Source organism: Vitis vinifera, chromosome 2 (assembly GCF_030704535.1).
Source record: "Vitis vinifera cultivar Pinot Noir 40024 chromosome 2, ASM3070453v1".
NCBI lineage: Eukaryota > Viridiplantae > Streptophyta > Magnoliopsida > Vitales > Vitaceae > Vitis > Vitis vinifera.
Window position 1 is genome coordinate 1,997,347 of NC_081806.1, and position 19,818 is coordinate 2,017,164.

The window sequence follows — 19,818 nt, forward strand, 5'->3', positions numbered from 1 at the left end:
TTCTCTAAAGGGTTAAGGTGAATGTTGAGATGCTTCCTTGTCAATAACCAGATTTTTATGGGGAAATAACTAAAACCCGATTGACTTTTTTTTATTTTGTTTAGTTGATGTTAAAGCTAAATCCCAAATAAACTTAATATAGATTATTTTCTAATAAATTTAAACTTTTAGAAAAATTTGTAACTTAACATAATATCAGAAATAAATTAATAGGAAATCTTGAGTTTTTAAAAAGGGATCCTTGTTGAGAGAACTATAGGAAAATGTATAAACTCTATTTTAACTAGTATAAAAATTATTTGTGTTTCATAAAAAATTTTAACAAACCAATATCGATTTTTTCAACTTATACACAGAAATCCAATGACAGAGCTAATAAGGGGAGAGTATAGACTCCATAGAGACCCATCAAGATCCAACTTTCTTGGTCCAAATAAGGCGCTGAAGAGATGGTCCAGACACAAAGGAATCAATGAAGTATATTTCTTTTCAGATGGGGTGGTAGGCAGTCAAATGAAACCGAAATGCGGGTACAGGGTCCCTTAAACCCGACTACTCACAGCTGACTTGACAACTTTCTAATGAAGTGTAGGTGAGTCTTTGTAGATGGTTTCATAGACCCAAGTACAATGAATTGCTTTAACAAAATATATGGCAACTAGGTATCAGAAGGAAATATTTGCTCACACTGAAAAATGTTCAATGGATATGTCGGTTTGTGGTGGCATAGATGTGGAAGCCTGCATCAAAGTCGTAGAAAATAAAGAGAATAACAATAAAATATAAGAGGATCAGCATCCAGTTCAACATTTCAGGTCTCCATGTTGTAAGATAAACTAGGAAAATTCTGATAATAGAACCAAAAAAAAAAAAACTAGGAAAATGCAATATGATGGGAAATGGTCTAAATACCACCATACCGACTGAAGCACATTTCAAATTACATGACGTTATAAAACCAAAATTCATAATATACACTAATTTTATTTGAACAACCAAATCTGAATTCATAAACCCGAAATCTATCTCCACAAAACTATTGCCATTGGCAATACACATGAGAAGAGAAAATGTCAGCCAGTTATAATACCTGCCAACACATCGCTTTTACCTCGAGCAAAAATTGTGTAAACTAAACGAATTGCATCAAACCATCCATCCAAGGATTCCCATGAATCAGCAACCTGAGGAATCATTATGCGGAAATCACTCATTAATAAAATTATTTATATAAGGAAACTGTGTTTCTTTCTTGTCCAGAAAATAACAACTAATATGATTCATCGAGGAAAGATAGAACTATTAAAATGATAATTGTTCACACCAACCTATACATTTGCATATTGGTAAGGGAAATAGCAGTTCCTCCAGCCATCTTTTTAACTTTTAAGAATGCAATGGGATAACATATTGGCTTTATTAAGAATAGCAAGAAGCAGATATCTTAGTTGCCTAAATATATGCAAGTACATTTATGGAAGGTGTAAGGACTTAACATGGCCTAATTCCCTTCTATTGAATATCTATAACTTCATCCTCATATTATAAGTGTCCATGTTTTGTTCATTCATATAGGATAAAGAACCCGTTACTTCTTGGTCAGGAAGATCCAGTCCTAATCCAAAACTTTTCATGTCAGGTTGACCAGAAATGAAAATTGAACAGAAAGGCAAGATACATCCTGATCCTGACATCATGGTCAGCAGTCATTTAATTGGTGCCTGCTCCATTAAAATCCCCAGCAGCACAACAAAAAATATCCAGCTGCAATTAATTGCATTAGAGATTGAAGATTCCATGCCCATATTAAGATTCCAAAAGAATGGTTTGCTTTTCGTATTTTTGTTCTAACCATTTAATAATTCTAATGGGGGTTCAGCATTCACAGGTACATAATTAGGAGATAGTGTTTTATAAAGCAAAAAGGTGAAGAGATCCAAGTGCACAAGCCTCAACCATCAGTAGAATTGGATTGACTTATCCCTTTTCATGCTTAGGGTCAAAAGCCGTGCTGCAGTCAACCAGATAGATGTACCATAGTACCAATAATCAGAATGAGCAAGCACTGGGCAAGACCCTTCTTCATCTAACAATAAAATTTGAACTTAGATGTTCATAGAATAATTCTGGAGTGAACAATGACTAATATGCTTACCAAGAAAACTGGTCCATGAATTGTATCAATGCAGAGGCCTGCACCTGCTGGTAAAGTCAGATCAGCACATGCTGATACAGAAACAATATCTGGAACATCGACTTTGATGGCTGCTTTATCAATATGAACTGCATCTCCTGACCTGCCAGAAAGAGTTTGCGGTGTCTGTTTTTGCTCAACCTTGTTGAGCTGCACAGAAGAATAAGTGTTCAGAAGAAGGAAGGAAGGTTCAGCCACTCTTACACCTAACTGTGTGGTTGTGTAGGTATTGATGTTCCTCCAAACATGAAAACACACTGAATAATGTAGAGAAGAAATCTCGTTAGAAATCTACTCTACTGAAGATCGCAAACAACCTCACTGCCTTATCAAAAGGTATTTTATTTGCCTCCTGAAGCACATGACCAGCATTTAGGCCGAGGGATTCACTCAATATATTTGAGATTTATGAAGCTTGTCAATCAAAGTTCATTCCTTGTAATGAAACCTATAGAGGGTTGATTTACATTTTGCTGATTTTAATTTTACATTTGACTGAAGATGTTTCCTAAAGGCAATCTATTAGAGAAGTTAACATGTGCGGGTCCCTACAAGACAACACTATTGATTTTAATGCTTGTCTTGGAGCTATTGAGAGGGAAGGACATCATCCTATCCTCATTTTCAATCTTACTGATTATCAGGGACCAAAAGAATGGTTCTTTTGATCAACCAAGAACTCTAGATTTGCAATTACTTCTAAAGGTGTTAAAGTTACTTAAGTTTTGTTAGACAACTTAATTGTTTAAGCTTGTGGAGGGACGAGGGAAATTCTCTGATTCTTGTCCAATGGAAAGGTCATCTAAAATCAGATATACAGCCAAAAGAAACATCACTAAAACCCTTGTTTTTCCTTTTTTTTTTCTTTTTTTTTTATAATGTATCCAACAATTTTAGCTACTAGTAAAATTAAAATTATAAAAAAATACTAAGTTAATGCTATCAACAGGGATGGCCTAGGAAAAAAAAATACAAAATAAAGATGCAACAAAATCATTATGGATGTAAATTGTGTAAGTTAGTAGGGGCACATATCTGATAAAGTAATAATCTCCAAGATCCATCCTAAGGCTATGTTAATGTAATTTTATGACCTAAAATACTGGAAATTATTTCTAGAGGAAAGAATTCCCAATTTTTTTTAGTATCAATTCTTACAATGGAAGGGCAAACTCAGGTCTATTTGCTATTAGTTTATGATACCAGTTAAAGGGTAGCAAATACCTGTTGAAGCCCTTCATGGTTCAAAACAAACTGTGTACGTTTCCAGTCACCATGAGGTGCAACTGGATTCCCCGCAGGTGGTGCAGCGAGATATCCAACCTTGAGATAGGGCAATGGGAGCTGTCAACAGGTAAGTTCAGTCAGAGTAATAATATGAACAATGATTAACCAACCTGCCACATTAAGGATGCATACAACCATGACAGCGACTGCTACCTTGTGGACCGTGTAATTTGTCCATACTTTTAGGTAGGTTACGTCTACCCATTATGAATTGAAACTAATAAATAAGGAATGAGGGAGGGGTAGAAAATGTCGGATGGACCTGAGGATCAGTGCAGGGTTGGGTATGGTTTTTCTATATCAAGCATAACTTTGGGTATGTTTCTTCTCTATTAAGCATAAGTTTTCTTGTAGCACAAGGTGCTTAGAGAATCAATTGATAGTGATATCAATACAAAGTTAATCATGCTGAATTCCAAACCCCAAAAACTGGCAGCTACTACATAAACAGACACTAACATTAAAATCATTAATACAAGATTACAGAATGTCAGGTTGTCAGAAAGCATAGTATGGTAGGTTATCAAGCTGAGCTCAGTTCAGTTTCATTTTATTTTATATAATGAAACATAGGGGAAATCACATAGGCATATGGTAGGGACTGAAAACAACAACATCCCCTAAGCTTTCTGAAAAGAAATTTAGCTCCCTTGAGGATTCTGCAATAACATTAACCTCCCTCCATGCTTTTAATAATATTCCTCTCTCAGCTTTTCATGCTGGGTGAATAATCTGATGACTATGGGGTCCAAATAAAATGTGAAAGTCCAGAAAAGATGGTCATAGTTAATGCCACATCAGAACGTCAGAAAAAGGTAAGATGGTTTGCACAAAGCCATTATTATAGGTGATCAAATACTTTTTCTCCACATGCAATCTGACATGGTATGAAGTTATAGACTAATGGAGGTTTCATAAATCTCAAACTGGATGCAGATTCGATGATTATCATACCCCTTTAACATCCACTTGCAAGAAGATCAAAGCCCAAAAATTAAGGAATCCTACCAAAAGAAGTTTATGACAACCAAAAATAAAGATCAATAAATGGTTCATAACTGTTTGTTTTTGAGATTGTTATTGGTACATTAATTTTTAGGAAAAAATGCTAAGAAGTTTCCAAATTGGATCGTTGAGTATCCTATCATCCTGGCAATATTTAGTGTTGAGAACTTACTATATGGGGGACCAATGTAGTGATGATCTGTCCTGATAAACATTTGTTTTGCGTCCAATTGTTCCCATTGCCCATTGCTATGAAAAATTATGTGATTACATTACATGAAACATCAACTACCAGTGAGTGACCCATCATCAAGTGCTTTCACCACATGAAAACACAGAGGGGATAGGGTATTAATTCAAAACCTTAGGAGAGGCCAATTTTATATCAGAAATCTCAAGGGAGGTAGCCAGAGTTTTCTCTTAAATATAATTGATGGGGCATTGAATAAATTTAGAAGATCAATTTATCATAGTGTTTAATGAGTCACAAAAATTATTTGAGCGTAATATTTGAAGAAAGTTTGAGAAGAAAAATGTCTGCCATGACTGAGTAAACAAGGTTTATGGGAAAATATGGATAATGAAGAAAAACACTTTCATAATGATTTAACAAGATAAGAACTGACCATGGATCGCACAAGTCTTAAGGCACTACGATAAACCTGTAAAGAACAAACATCAAATGAGAATTTTAAAACTCAAATATGAAATCAAATTCCGCATCAGAATATTAAAAGTTATGGGTTAAGTGTTTGAAGTCATTCATAAGCTTTAATATATCTAATTCATTCTTGATAAGCACATGGAAAACTAAAGACTATTAATTCTTTCCCGTTCATTTTCACATCCTTAGTTTGATCTTTCAACACACACACACAGAGAAGAGGTTTCTTACTGAGTAATTTGGTTTCAATGCATGAGCAGCTGCAATGTAGATAGCAGATTGGCTATACAACTCATTAGGGGAAACTTCTTTATCTACTATCGCCCCAGCCCTTAATGTATCCTCTGCTAATCCGTACTGTAAATAATAAGATGAAATCAATTTATTTCATTCAATTGACATGTGATGATAAGGTAAGATCATATGGTATTTCACGTGACCCAACCAAGTAGATACTGCAAAGAATTCTGTATTCAAAAGGATATATCATGCCATAAAAATAATGCAAGGACAAGATTACTAGCAAACCCACCAGAACAGTACCAAGGTTGTAAATTGCTCTATGGAAATCAAATTGCAACTGTATTGCTGCTCGGAACTGCAATATGACAAGGTGAAAGGTATCAAAAGAATAGAACATTCAACTAAAATTATAATTATTTTAATGCTTGTTCCTGTATATTCATCCAAGCACTGTATGTCTCTGAGTTAAATTTGTACCTTGCTAATTGCTGTTCTTACAATCGTCTGCTTTTCTCGCACAGGAACAATAGCACTGAGTTCCTAAATTGCATATTTAAAGCATCAAATTGAATCAAGCTTCCCATCATCACCTCAGGCAATACAAAATTTCAAGAATTACAAAATAAAAATTCATGAAGAGAACTCCCAGACTGGAAATTAATTATAAAAGAAAAAAAAAAAAAAAAGTGGGCTTTGCAAGCAACCATGCTACTAAAAGTACCTGGAGAGCAAGTCCCCAATTGTTTAGTGCCTGCAATATATTTCAATTTATATTAGTAGTTGAAAATAAAAATACAAATCAACTTATTTTGTTCTCAATCAAAATCATCTTCCTTGAGGGATTCTATATATTTCGTGTGCTCAGGGTTTGTGCCATTTCTTGCAGTTTCAATAGTTTCTCTAACTTATAAAGAAAATGTCCTCAAACAAAGCATCATGCAAGGATTCCTATGTAAGAAGTCAAGGAAAAAGGAAAGAGATTGAAAAGGAAGAAGAAAGGAAAAGAATGCTGTAAGTAAAATTCAAAGTTCAGAGGAAATGACAAGATTCTAAACCATACCTGGGGACTGTTCCAATTGAGTTGAACAGCTTTTTCATAGTTTCTAGTTGCCTGCAGGGTGAAAAGAATAAGATGTGAATTAGTGTTTCCAAAATTGTCTTTTCTCAGCAAAAGATTATTGGGCAATTATAATTTAAAGAGCTTGCAGAAAAACAATCACTGCATCATACACTACATCAGTGAAAAAGATGGGAACTTGTTCCCATCAAGAGCCATTATGTAAAAGGAAGGTTGGAAATCACCAAAAAAGAAAAGAAGGGAGCTTTATAATCAATTCACATGTAATTAATGATTAAAGCAAGCCAAACAATTCTGAAATATAAGCAGGAGCACTAAGCAAGTCAAACCATCTATTACCATATAAGAGATATCAGAATTCAACACACTCTAGTTCACCACTACAGAATCTTTTTGCATGTAACAATATCTTGTTTTAATTTTCCAAATGTTTCTTACCACTTCTAGCTTTTTATAATTCCATGCCATTGTATTCTGAAACACTTTTACATCACTAACATTTCTAGAGTTTAAAAATAAAATAAAATAAAAGAACCTCTAAATCATAGTTTTAAAAGGAGCAAGGCACACCTAAGGCACAAAAGTCTCCTACAACATAGGCGCAAGGCACAACTCAAAGCACAAGCCTGAGTTAAGTGAAATGAAATGCATATCAATTTTATAAAATATGATTCAAAATATAATCCAATTTTTATTTGAAGATTCCAAACATTTAAAAGAGAATGAAATAAAGTAATGAAATTATATAAATTTCAAAATACAATTAGAAATTCTAAGAATAAAAGTGTTTAAGAAGGAAGACTAAAGTTGATAAGGCGTGCCTCTTCAATAAGGCACATATCATGGCAAGCAAGGCCCTATGACTAAGGAGTGGTTGTGCCTTGAGTCTAGCCGTGCATAAAGCATGCCTTTTAAAATATGCTCTAAATTAAACTTTTCTTTGATAGGAAAAGAAAAAATTCAAATGTACAGCAACTGAAACTTTGGATCATGTTTAGAAGCATTTACAACAGCATTTGAGCATATAGCCACATGACAACCAAAGACATTTAAAATCTAAGGACATAAAGAATCCAGTATTACTAGAGAAAGAAAAGTAATTTGGGTCAAACCTGCTTCCATAATTCTTCAGCCTCCTTAGTACGACCCCGCATTTTTGCCCGATCAGATATTGCTATAGCCCAATTATAAAAAGCCTGCCATAAGGTAAAAATACCACTTGATCGTGAGAAGAGCTTATATTATGAAACATTTACAATTCATTTATAATCTGCTTGATGTGAAAATTGCAAGGTTCCCTTCTTAAACTCCTTCCTTTTTTCATTTTCTTTTCCCCCCTTTCAAATGATGATGGGCCAACCAGAGTCAGCCTATAAGGCATTTGAAACGCCCAGGTAACACCAGTTCATTGACTTTCCCTGCCAAGAGCATGAGGTTTTTGTTGCACTGTGAAGCAGCCAGCATTTGAAGCACTTCCTAGCTCTGTATCTTTCCACCAGCCAGAGCATGAAGGGTTTGCTGCTCTCTGAAGCCAGACAACATTTGAAGGGCTGGGGTACCACTAGTCTGACACCTTTTCAACATTTGAAGAGCATGAGTTTATACTGCTCTGTGACCCTCATACAGCAACCTATCATGAAGGAACAACAAGACCTCCCCTTCTGTAGGGCCCACATGGCCCAGCTCTTGGCTTGGAACCAATGTCCCGGCACTTTAAAGTCTCCCCTCAGGTTACAAACTCACACTGATTTTATTTTATTTTATGTTTTGTTATTTTCTGGTACATGGAACTTCAGAGTAAGTGCATGCACCTATGAATACCCTTTAGCTCTCCCTTCCCTTAACATACTTGATGCCTTGACTTTTGCCCAAACTACCTATGTATATACATTCACAGACTGTGGCCTAATCACTCAGAAAACTCTTAGGATCCTTATTTTTTAGTTTGATCTCCAGCATGGATGTTCCATGATGATCATGCTTGGTATAGCCATTCCTTTAGATATCCTCAATTGCCCAAACATTCAACAAAATAATCTAAGAATGGAAATGCACACATACATCATGAAGTGTGGGGCAAAGACGGGTGGCCTCATCATATTTTTTACAAGCCTCCTCAAGCAATGCATCTTTAGAAGGTGAACTAGAATCAGGACCCACATTATCTGCACTTTCCTGCATAAAAAAAATTGATCACCATGAGTAAATCCAACATCTTTGTAGACATAGCCAATCATTAGTTCTCAACCATGGGTCCAGTGGAATCCAATACATAAATCAGTTAATAAAGAAGAGAAAAGCTTTTATTCTATCGCTTAAGTTATATATAATTGTTGAACCCAAGAGTTAAGAAATAAGTTCTTCATTACCCAAAATAGGATAACCACTTAGAATAATCCATCAAAAAAAAAAGAATAACCGCTAAGAATAACGTAACAGATTATATTTGTCAAGAAGTGTATGAATAGGATCCTCACTGTACATCTTGATTGGATCGTTTCTAATCAAGATCATATGGACAGAACAAATGCACTTTGACGCATGTCACAATTTTTCAACATGCTCAGGATTGCAGTTTCATACTGAATGTTTCTATTGTGAGATACAGACAGTTTTTTGTTTCACTTGTAAGGGGTTGAGTATTTCCCTTTCTATTTCTATACATTTTGAGTCGCTATTTTAGCGCATCTCCGTAATACATTACTTTTCTTACTTATATATATATTTAAACATTTTCAATGCACATGATTATTGGCGGACAACCAAATTTAGAATAAAAAATTAAATTGAAAATTTTAATTGCCTAAAAGGGTATGTATCTGACGTGGTGTCTGGAGACGACTGTAATAGACTTTGTAACCCTTTTTGGGGCCAAAATGTGGTTTTGATTGTCTCCAGCACCCTATCAGGCTTGTCTTCCAGAGAAATGCTGTTTTGTGTTATGCACCCAATTTTCTCATCCACAATCAAGTGAATCACATTTTACAAGAATACATTTTCAGGGCTGAAGCCAAAATGCAATCATGGTAATAAATCTACTGCAGATAATTGATTAAATTGTAGAACATCAAAACAATAAGGTTGAAATTTTATATAAAAGGATGCCAAAAGATATCAATATTATGAGAATCGACAGAACCAGTCAGTATATGAGAAAATGAAATTGCACCTGGAGAACCAACGCCCAATTGTAAAGTGCATCATAGTCTTCCGAATTTCTCTCTATTGCACTAGCATACCTGTAGAATGCCGCCAAGGAATGGTCATGGAAACATTAAGCCTAAGATACCAATCCAATATTTCCATCCATGTTGGTCAGAATAAACTTTTAAAAGGTTGCAAATTCTATTGTATTAATTAAAAGATAAGAACAAAGACAAATAAGTTTAAACAAGAGACCATGAAGGAAAAATACATGCACAAGGCTTCTTTTTTTGCAAACTCTAATAATTTGAATGCTTGAGCAGGAAGGAGGAGATATATTTCAATACCACGCTGGAATTCAAAATACATAGACAAATAAAAGCCTTGAATATAAATATAGAAGGCATGCTCAAATGTAAACACATCCACAAACCGTAAAATGTGATCACTACAAATATCTAAAGTCAATATAAGAAGCAATAATCACTATAATATTGAAAGCTGACACAAGAAGCAACTTGTCTGTTGCTAGAAAAAATAGTGAATATTTTTATTTTTATTTCAAATGAAGAGAGGATTTGCTAGAGTTCATATTATCAAATTTTAAAATGTGTTAACATTGATGCATCTTCTGAACAATACCACAGGCCAATAATGCCATTCTTAAAAAATCTAATTGCTTATGCTACTAAGGAGACTCTCAAAAGCTATAATTAAATGAGTGCCAAATAAGCATACAATTTGTTTATGCTCCTTCCCCCTACCCTCAAAAAATAAATAAAGAAATAAATAAAAGAAAAAATGAGGGGAAAAGAAAAGACCAAAACTACCTTTACGGCAAGTGCTAGTATTCATATAGATGTGAGAGATCAACTTCTTTAATTTTCAATGCATGCAGTCTAAAACAACAAGGTATAATGAAAAGGACATAGATGTAGTGCGGAAAAAATCTGAGACCTATTGATGAAGGGTATATCTCTATAGGCCAGGATCCATGTAATCATGCACTACACCCCCAATGAACTGGGATATAGTTTAAGAAGATTAATAAAGTTGGAAAAGTAAGAATGTTAAAACGGTAAATAGTTAAGAGGTATTCCCTCTAACTGCAATAAGATGGAAGCAATCAAAGTGAATCAAACACTAGATACAACATCTATCATTGTACAGCAATGGCAATAGAATGGCTGAAAGTAAGGTGGAAAATCACAACTTATTGAAGAGTGGCTGATAGCTTTGCTTATTGAAGGATCTCAAATCTTAAATAAAATCTAGTGGTTACAAAAACAATGCGAAGAATGTTGTGTAACACTGATCATGCAGATAACTATGAAACTTTTGGCAATGGAACTTGAAAAGAAAAGAATTACTTAGAACACCAGCCAAGTTGATAATTGAGAAATACGGAATAAGATAGCCATACCTTCTGGCAGCAAATGCAAGAATTCGTTGGCGAGACCTGCCCTCCTCATCAACACCTGTGACACTATTGATCAAGTCCATGGCAGGATCATTATGGTCGATATGATGTTGCTGTTGTGTGCTTTCTGAACTGAAACATTCAAAAGCAATAAGTGGAAAAAACTAAGATCCTCTAGAAGTAAAACACACAATCATAAAAGAAGGGACATCATAACACTTTAAAAGGAATTATGACAATGAGTGTATATCTCTCCTAAGCTAATCAAGATTATCAAATTATCAAATTTATTTCTGTATAAATAAATATACACAGAAATATGAGAGAACTATAATGCAATAGTTTACAAATAAAAAATATAATGACCTAAGGCTGAAGAACAAATCCACCTAACAGAGATGATGGTGGTGGTACAATTAACAATAGACACAAGCATAAGGAACCAGAATGAATAGCATATGGTTTGATCTACAAGGCAGGTTGAGATAGGACTGAGAAGCATAGAACGGAACAAATCCACCTAACAGAGATGATGATGGTGGTGCAATTAACAATAGACACAAGCAAAAGGAACCAGACCGAATAGCATACAGTTCAATCTACAAGGCAGGTTAAGATAGGACTGAGAAGCATAGACCGGAGTGTCATAGATCCAATGCAGACACTGGTTCTTTCATCATCATAAATAGGCTGGAATGTAATAAAGGAAGGTTCTTGAACTAGTTCTGTAATGTATAGCATAAGGATTCAAAGACAGGTTATTGTCCTACAGTAGGTTACAAGGTTCAGACATATTGCTGCAAGACTAAGAGATGGTTGTATTCAATTTTGTGAGCATAAAATGCCAAATCCCCTTCTCACTTAAATAGATTATCGAGTTCAAGGCAAAGAGAGCAGGAAAATGCATAGAATCCCTTACAATGCTTTGAACTTCACAGCATCAAAAGGAGGTCATCGGGTATTTTGAGGAAAATCGTCAAACTCCAAATCTCAAGCGTAATCCAAATACTCAAACACCGAGTAGTGTTTTCGAGCTTACCAAAAAATAAAACAAAAACAAAAATAAAGAAAGAAAACAAAACACGATTTGAAGGCGAGTTGGCATTGATAAAAAACGATGTAAATAATTCAATCTCCTTCTCTCAAAGATCTACCATCACTACGCAAAACAAAGCAGTTTCGGTAGGTTTCCAAGCATCAGTTCATTTTACGAGCTAAATTCGGCTACAAAAGCCGAAATCAAGAGTTCTTCAGAGATAATTGAGAAAAATCCGAAAGCTTACCTGTAATGATGACTCGCATCATGCGTCTCGCCCTCTCGGGCAGCAGAGTTTCCTTCACCATCCTTCAATTCACTCAACAGTTCTCTCATCGTGAATGTTTGGCTTCCTTCGTCTTTTTGCAGCTCCGGTTTTGCAGATTGTTCGGCGGACGGTGTATTGTCGGCGTCATTCGATTGGATCACGGTCTGCTCGGGATCTCCATCGACCTTGGCTTCTGCCTCGGTATTTACCCCCACTTTTGGTTCTGGCACTGATTCAGGTGCTGCTTCGCCTCCTCCGTTCTGCAATTCCGATTCGTCGGAGGGTGAAGCCATTGCCAGAGGCTAGGGTTTGACCCCAGAGATGAAGGAGACGACGAGGATCGAGAGAGAGCTGAAATTTCTAAGACCAAAACAGGAGAGATCTGTAAATGTAGTGAGGTGCACTCAGAAAATGGGAGAACCAAAATTACTATTGCCCAGACAATCTTTATGGTCCCAATTTGTAAAATAGCCTTTGGCCCTGAGAAGCGTCTTTAATTTATTTATTTATTTTGTTCATTTTCCCTTTTCCATTTCCAAATTTAGATTACTATAAAAAAAATAAATACAATAAAAATTATTAAAAATCTATCATTTTAAATTAAAAGTTGTTCGTATTAAAAATATATATAAAATAAATGAATTTGAAAGGTTTCTTTCTTTGGAAACCTGATTATTAGAATAAAAAAATGGTTTTTAAACTTTGAAAAAATATTAAGCAAATTTGTTCTTCAAAATAAATAAATAAATAAATTTTTTAACTTTAAAACATATTTATCAATTTTGTGATTAAAAAATGGTTTTTTTAAAAATCCATTCTCAAAATAGGTATTTTTTTAAGAACAAATATATATGTATAATTAGATTTTTTTTATTTTTTTTATGAAATATTATGAGGAACAATTTAATACTTCACCAAATTTTATATTGCAGTAGTTCGTCCAAAAAAAATTATTTTTCGCCTCTCAAATTAGAACATAATTTTATTTTTTAAAATAATTAAAAACTATTTCTAAAATTATTCTCAAAAACTATTTTTTAAAAACCAAATTTTTAAATGCTTTCAACATGAACATACCCTTATTAATTCCAATAGGGTTTATTTTTTGCCGGTTTTCTTCCACCCTTGATAATTCCAATGGCTTTTTTATTTTTCGATTTTCTCCCATTTCTTCTTTTTTGTTTTTTATTTTTCTTATTTTTTCTTTAGCTCCTAACTTTTCAAGATTGAAATGGGCAATCTAGTTATAGTATGTGATCAATGAATGTTCTCAACATCTACGTTTAGGTAGATGAAACAAATGAAAACCAAGTTAAATCCAAGCTTAAATTTTGATGAGGGAAGCAAATATTAGAATGAAAAAGGGGGGAAATTCTGGGTAACTGGCAGCGCTTGTCATAGGTATGCTAATTGTGATTTGTGAGTTGATTGATTCATAATCCCATGAGTAGAGAATTCATAAGAATATAACTGGTATTAACACTATTAGAAATTGACACCAGATTTCATTGTAGGACATAGCACCAGAGCTTTGCTCCTCCTGTTGGGAGAAATGTCTATCTGTTAAATGGATTCGGCATAATCGTTGAGAAAGTGAAATGTAATATGTCAACAGCAAGATGAGCTCCTGCCCTCCATATTATGTATGCAAAATGGGCCATATTATCTGTATCTTGATCCATGAATATTGAGAAAAACAGGAGACAAGTTATATATCATTGTAAATAGCTAGTGTTGCAGGGTTGCCACCATCACTCAAATGAGCAGTGAGTGCAGGTTGATACATCATGATCGCTCAAATGAGCCCAGAGTGTGGGCAAATTACATCATGCATCCCATAATTTACTCGACACAGGAATTGCCTATGAAGGGGTGCAGTAAAATTATGATTCCCTAAGAATTGAAGGGCTCCCAGGAAATGGAGCAAGAACAACTGAAAAGGAAAAAGGGATGGGTAACAGAGAAAGAACCTGAGAGCGAAACCCTTGGTTGAAGGGGCTTTCTAAACTTTGTCATGGAGGGTCACCACCAAATCATGGGCATCATCTAGAAGCTTCCAAACATCGAGATGTCCTGCCATGCTGTTGCACTCCCTTATGATCTCATCCATACTGCTGTACTTCTCTATGATCAGCTTCCTTCTTTGCAGCACACAGGCGGCTATTGCATAAAGGAGCAGGTCGTCAGTGGGCGGGGCTCTTAGCCTTATTCTTCCCCAAGTAGACTTGGCAATCCCGGCCCTGACTGCAGCCTGATCTGCCCACATCACCTCCCAGAGGCAAAGCGTCTGCTCAAAGCTTAACTCCCTCCTAAAGAGAACAACCACCATTCTGTATACGAAAAAGCAATCCTCTGCCTGAAGCTTCTCCAGGTGCCTATAGAGATGAGAATCCTTGCACTTAATAATCTTGGACACGATGCTCAGTTGTCTTCGAATCCCCACCTCATCAAGCCGGAAGTTATGCCGAGCTTTCTTCATATAACCTACAAAGCACCAGAAGGCATCATGGTCCTCCTCCATCACCGAAATTATCGGGGAGAGTAAATCACTCATCCCTTGGCAGTAACCAATTTCTGAATCATAGAGTGCATAGGCTTCTAGAATGGCAACTAAGCGAGCAGCATGGAAAATCCTGCATGGCTCCAGGTGATCATAATCCTTCAATCCAACACTCTCTGCAAATCTCCGTGCCTTGATCTCTGACACAGCAGCCTGAGATGGTGAATAAATGATCCATTCAGCATTCGCTCGCACAGCATCAAGGCGGATGATCCTCTGCCATGTTGCAAAATCTTCATTCATGCGGAGTTTGGAGCCACTTTCTGTCTCAGACGGAGAGGAATTCTCCTTAGCATGATCACCAAGATCATTTTCTTCAGTTCCTTCAGCAGCAAAGAGAGGTATGCTGTCAATTTCTCCAGAGGAGTCAGAATCAGATGAGTCCGAGTAACTAGCAGAGGCATCTTCACAGGTAAGTCCACTCTTTTCACCATCCCCTTCCAATAATGAGTCTGAAGTTTGAGGGCCTACATTGCAGACTGGGTGGACTGAATCCTCTTCCTCTGGAGTCCCTCCCTCGGTGGAATGAGACAACCTGGCACTAACCACATCTTCTGAGCCAGAAGAATCTAAAACTTGACTGAATTCCTCACTATCCTGGTTGCTACAGCTTCCAGTAGTTTCCCTCAACTTAATGCTAGTGTCACTCTGTTTTAGGATTCGTCGGCACTGTTTCCGCAGGTTCTCATATTCCTTTCTGCATCACAAATAATGCAAGTCAAAACTCTTGAGCATGAGGGAATATGGGGAGCTAGAGTGTAGCAATAAAACAGAATGCATTTGCTCAACCAAGTGAAAGATTATAATCACTGATTAATCTGGCATAAAAGGAGGTGAATAGGTGAATGCAGTAGCCATACCTCTTCTGAGCCCTAATAGAATCTCTCTCTTCCCTGGAACTCTTCACATCATAGCTGTTGTTGGGAGAGGGAAAAAAAAAACAACTTTATGTTAAAACATCAATATTTTTTAATGCCATCTGTCAATAAAGAAATACCCAGCAACAACAGAGGATAAAAACTTTCTATCAATACTCAGGCACAAGAAATCTTTTGTTTTTTCATATAGAAAGATTATGGCTGCAATGTTATTGCCATGAAATAGCTTTATGAGAAAACAAAAGGTCCAATTAAAATCATCAAACAATCCACCGGATGAGCGAAGGTGGAGATAACCTCACACGGAAACAGGAATACAGAAATATTGCTAATTGCTATTACTTCCTTATATATGTAATTAAAAAGTTAATACTTATGATTGAGGAACACTATTTCCATTGCTAATCCTAACAGTGTGGACAAGGCACAGACGACGACTGTACAAATTTAAAGTGCAATTCCAGCAACACGGGGTTCACATTAATGCCAAGGTGAATCACTTTTTTCCTAGGGATGCAAGTTGCTGACCCCAATAGTCTATGATGCACCAACAATAAATTTGATGTACTGCACAAACTTTTTTTTTTCAAAAGAAGGCCATGATCACGTCCTTGAATATTGGTAGTAATATACGACTCCTTTTACATTCTCCATATTCCTCTTTTACAACAGTAGATTTGTAATCAAATGATTAGCAGCCTGTTACAAAAGCTAACGGACCTACATACTGTACAATTCAAGGATAATTGAAATTAAAATAGGTGTACTAATAAGCATTTCTAAGCACCCAAATTAGAGAAGGAAAAAAACAACAGAATGCGTGTAAGGACATCATAAGTACATGGATAATGGCAACAGAAGACAGCCAGAGGAACCAGGCTGATTCTATGGTTTATGAACAGAAAATTAAATTAAAAGATTTAATTGGTGTAGCCACTGGGCTGTAGCTAAGAGATAATGTACTATGGCAATGAACTAGATGTTCTGAGATTTAGCATCCCAGGTGTTTAAGTACCATATGGTAAAGGGTGGGCTCATATCACCTGGCGTTTGCTTTGAAGGCATTTGGAAGTTGTTAGGGCAGATTCCCATTGAAAAAAAAAAAAAAAAGAATAGCGAGCTTGCAAATCAGTTTATTCACACACATGGACATATATAAGGATGAAAATGCTTACACTCCAAGGAGGAATGGCCAAACCTCCACTCTAATACTTGGATCAACACCCTGCATCAGGTATATCAGAAATAAGAACTCCAATGGAAGTAATAAGATTATGGGGCATTAAAATTCATAGGATAGTAAACATATAGTTCAACGGGAATGAAAACATACTCCGCTTCTAACTTTCTTCAGAAACTTAACTCCACCATCAGTGAATTTTCCATCTGGCGTAAAAAGACTCTTCCATTGTTTGGCCAGGAGGGCATGTTTTCTTCTCCGGCGAGACCATGGTGATTTAAGAGTGCCTCTGAAATGCAGAAACAAAATATATAATTTACAAACAAAAGTGCCAGTAACAATTCAAACTGAATCACTGATGCACAAACAAAAGACAGTGACTTTGATGTTAGCAAATCCAAATTTTCCATTATGTGTGAATTATAAAGACCAAAATGGTTGATGTGAAAAATTCAACCAAACTAAATAAGACGTGTCCCAGGGCGAAGGGGGATGAAGAAAGAACAAAGGATGAATAATCAGTTTCCATTAGCTTCCTAAATGCTCCAACTTTAGCTAAAATAATGAGGATAGCATGTATCCTGTGTAACAACAGAAAAAAATGTTGGTGCGGAACAATGAAATTCCAAGCTTTATCAGCAAAGGGAAAGTTGCCATGGCTTAGCAGGAAACCTAGGTTGAGGTGCTAATACTATGCATTGGAGTCATTCTTCAGTAAAGAACCTGGGATTCAGGAATGGATAAGGGTTTCTAGAAGCCGGATCATGCAGAGATAAACCTCTGTCAAACAATTTGTCTTCTAGGTACACATTCTCAACCCAAAAATTTCAAAAAAACAAAAGGAGCACACCGTTAGAGATCAGTTCCAATTCATCAACTATTTTGTTCTTAAATAACGGAGGCAGCCTCCCTCCAAGCCCAGCGGATTCAGACTCACAAAGAACTAAGGCAAGCAGCAAACAGAGTCAAAATTTGGAGGAGAATCAATTATTTTTATCTTAAATAATGAAAACACCCTCCAAGCCCACCAAATTCACGCTCACAAAGAACTGACGCAAGCAACAAGCAAAGTCAAAATCTGGAGGAAGCTCCGTAGAGGGCATCCCTACGTTGAGAAGGCAACTGACAGAAGGCGAAATCAATTGGAAACTTCCAGATCCGGATCTGAAGAGCAAATAAAGAATCTAAAGTACCAAAAATAATTCAGTGGAAAAAAAAATTCTCCGAGACAAAGATAAATCTCAGATTCGAGGACTTTTTTTCTTTTTCTGGCAATTAACTGCACAGAAATTTTCTCTTCTATTCTTTTTTTTCTGTGGAAGCAACCGGAGCCTAAATGTAAAAGCAGAGGAACGAAGAGGACAGAGGGACTCACCTATCAGTGGAGACTGGTGAGGAGGAAGCAACGACTAAGAGAACCGTTCGCAAATGAATCCACGATGACGATGACGAGGATGACGGTGAAGAAGAATTTGACGATGATGACGGTGAAGAAGTGATACTTCGCCGGAGGGCTCTCATAAAGGGTTTCTGTTGTGTGAGCATATCTACCTACAAATTTCTAGGGTTTCGTTTGGTTTCGTTGGTGTAGATGATGATGAAGAAGAAATTTAGGGTTGCTTTACCTACGAGTGTAGACGACAGTGGCGGCCAAGGCGAGACCGGCCATGGCCGTCACGGCGATGGCTATTCCAACATTGGAAGGCGCCGTAGACGCCCAGAACCCGCCCCCTCCGCCGATGAGGCCGACGCTCCTCCCGCCACTACCTCCACCGCCGCCGCTGCTACCTTGGGCGAAGACGATCCAGCTCCTCCTACCATCACCACCCGAGAAGAAGATCATCAACAACAAACAAAATGGAATTACCTCTATGCCCTTGGCATCACCAAGTGCCCACAACACCATCACCAAACTGAACCCCCTCTCACCTGCTCTTTACACCCTCTCACCCTCTTCCTTTCTCCCTACATCAAAGCCAGTAATAATAGCGAACCCCAAAAAACACAACTATTGTTTTTTCCTTCTTATTATTATTATTATTAAATATTAAGATATATCTCCTCCTCTCTTTTGCCCTCTGCGCATCCCTCAGAAGTTTTAGTGAGAAAAGTAGACGGAAGACTCTGTGCCTTAAGAGAAAGCGTGCGTGACTCGGGATTGGGCCACGGCCCAACTTCCCTTGTCAGACTCAGTCTCCTTCCCCCTTAAATAAATAAATATCATCACTTCCGTACACAATAATTTATAAATATTTTTTTATTTTATAAATATTACCGCATTTGACATTTTTATGTTAAATTTCTTTGATTTAATTTATTTTAATAATTGCTGATCTCACGCAATTTATTAATTGATTTGACCTGAATAATAAACAATCTAAGATTGAAGCCGTCTTACTCAGGATGGTTCATGGAAAGGACAAAGCATTGTGGCTTAATTTTCTTTTGGAAAATGTTGATTTAATTAATCATGGTACACTCCCATCGCAATACTGTTTGTCATCTGACTTAATACTAAAAGAGATATATAATTAAAAAGAAAAAAAATAATAAAAATGAAAACAATATTTAAAAATAATTTTATGCTTTTAAAAAACAAAAAACATTACCAAATATTCACCACTTACCCTCTCCTTCAAGAATTTGACTGAAATTTAAAATTTTGACTAAGGTGTAGAGAAATTTCTAGTAAGGATAAATTTTTTTTATTTGAATGTTTTTCCTATTTCAAATTTAAAAATTTTTTAAAGTAATTTTTAAAAACATAAAATAAATATATGATTTTTGAATGAGAAGACCAATTTTTTTATATAAAACTTATTACTATTATCTTATTTGAAAATAAAAATAAAAAATATTTT

At 36.0% G+C, this 19,818-nt stretch overlaps 2 protein-coding genes across 4 annotated transcripts; both read right to left on the reverse strand.

The window, feature by feature from the left end:
- Positions 1 to 890: 890 nt before the first annotated feature.
- Positions 891 to 12,846, reverse strand: LOC100232876 (protein HLB1). Its single transcript, XM_010661719.3, has 14 exons — positions 12,319 to 12,846; positions 11,039 to 11,167; positions 9,641 to 9,710; positions 8,533 to 8,646; positions 7,584 to 7,667; positions 6,454 to 6,504; positions 6,115 to 6,144; positions 5,871 to 5,933; positions 5,683 to 5,748; positions 5,382 to 5,507; positions 5,113 to 5,148; positions 3,419 to 3,538; positions 2,156 to 2,344; positions 891 to 1,184 (listed from the first exon to the last, which is right to left on the reverse strand). The coding sequence occupies exons 1-14, from the start codon at positions 12,630 to 12,632 to the stop codon at positions 1,074 to 1,076; spliced, it is 1,503 nt and encodes a 500-aa protein (XP_010660021.1). The 5' UTR covers positions 12,633 to 12,846; the 3' UTR covers positions 891 to 1,073.
- Positions 12,847 to 14,026: 1,180 nt separating this feature from the next.
- Positions 14,027 to 19,145, reverse strand: LOC100265048 (rab GTPase-activating protein 22). 3 transcript variants are annotated; one of them, XM_059742740.1, is made up of 6 exons: positions 18,583 to 18,695; positions 18,333 to 18,508; positions 17,111 to 17,246; positions 16,953 to 17,002; positions 15,760 to 15,813; positions 14,027 to 15,596 (listed from the first exon to the last, which is right to left on the reverse strand). In XM_059742740.1, exons 2-6 carry the CDS (start codon positions 18,500 to 18,502, stop codon positions 14,342 to 14,344), a joined length of 1,665 nt encoding a protein of 554 aa, XP_059598723.1. In that variant the 5' UTR covers positions 18,503 to 18,508; positions 18,583 to 18,695; the 3' UTR covers positions 14,027 to 14,341. The 3 variants fall into 3 exon arrangements, with proteins under 3 accessions (XP_059598723.1, XP_002280252.2, XP_059598721.1); XM_002280216.5 differs by lacking the exon at positions 18,333 to 18,508 and having other exon boundaries at positions 18,583 to 19,145; XM_059742738.1 differs by having other exon boundaries at positions 18,333 to 19,145.
- Between the last annotated feature and the right edge of the window lie 673 nt (positions 19,146 to 19,818).

Bases quoted from the DNA above. Each gene is read 5' to 3' on its own strand.
- LOC100265048 (XM_002280216.5), bottom strand. From the start codon at position 18,863: ATGGTGTTGTGGGCACTTGGTGATGCCAAGGGCATAGAGGTAATTCCA. The intron at 17,003-17,110 runs GTATGTTTTCAT...TACCTGATGCAG, and splicing joins TGAAGAAAGTTAGAAGCGGA to GGTGTTGATCCAAGTATTAG. The intron at 15,597-15,759 runs GTATGGCTACTG...TTTGTGATGCAG, and splicing joins TCTATTAGGGCTCAGAAGAG to AAAGGAATATGAGAACCTGC.
- LOC100232876 (XM_010661719.3), bottom strand. From the start codon at position 12,632: ATGGCTTCACCCTCCGACGAATCGGAATTGCAGAACGGAGGAGGCGAA. The intron at 8,647-9,640 runs GTGCAATTTCAT...TTTTTTATGCAG, and splicing joins ATTGGGCGTTGGTTCTCCAG to GAAAGTGCAGATAATGTGGG. The intron at 6,505-7,583 runs GTTTGACCCAAA...TTCACCCTGCAG, and splicing joins CTGAAGAATTATGGAAGCAG to GCAACTAGAAACTATGAAAA.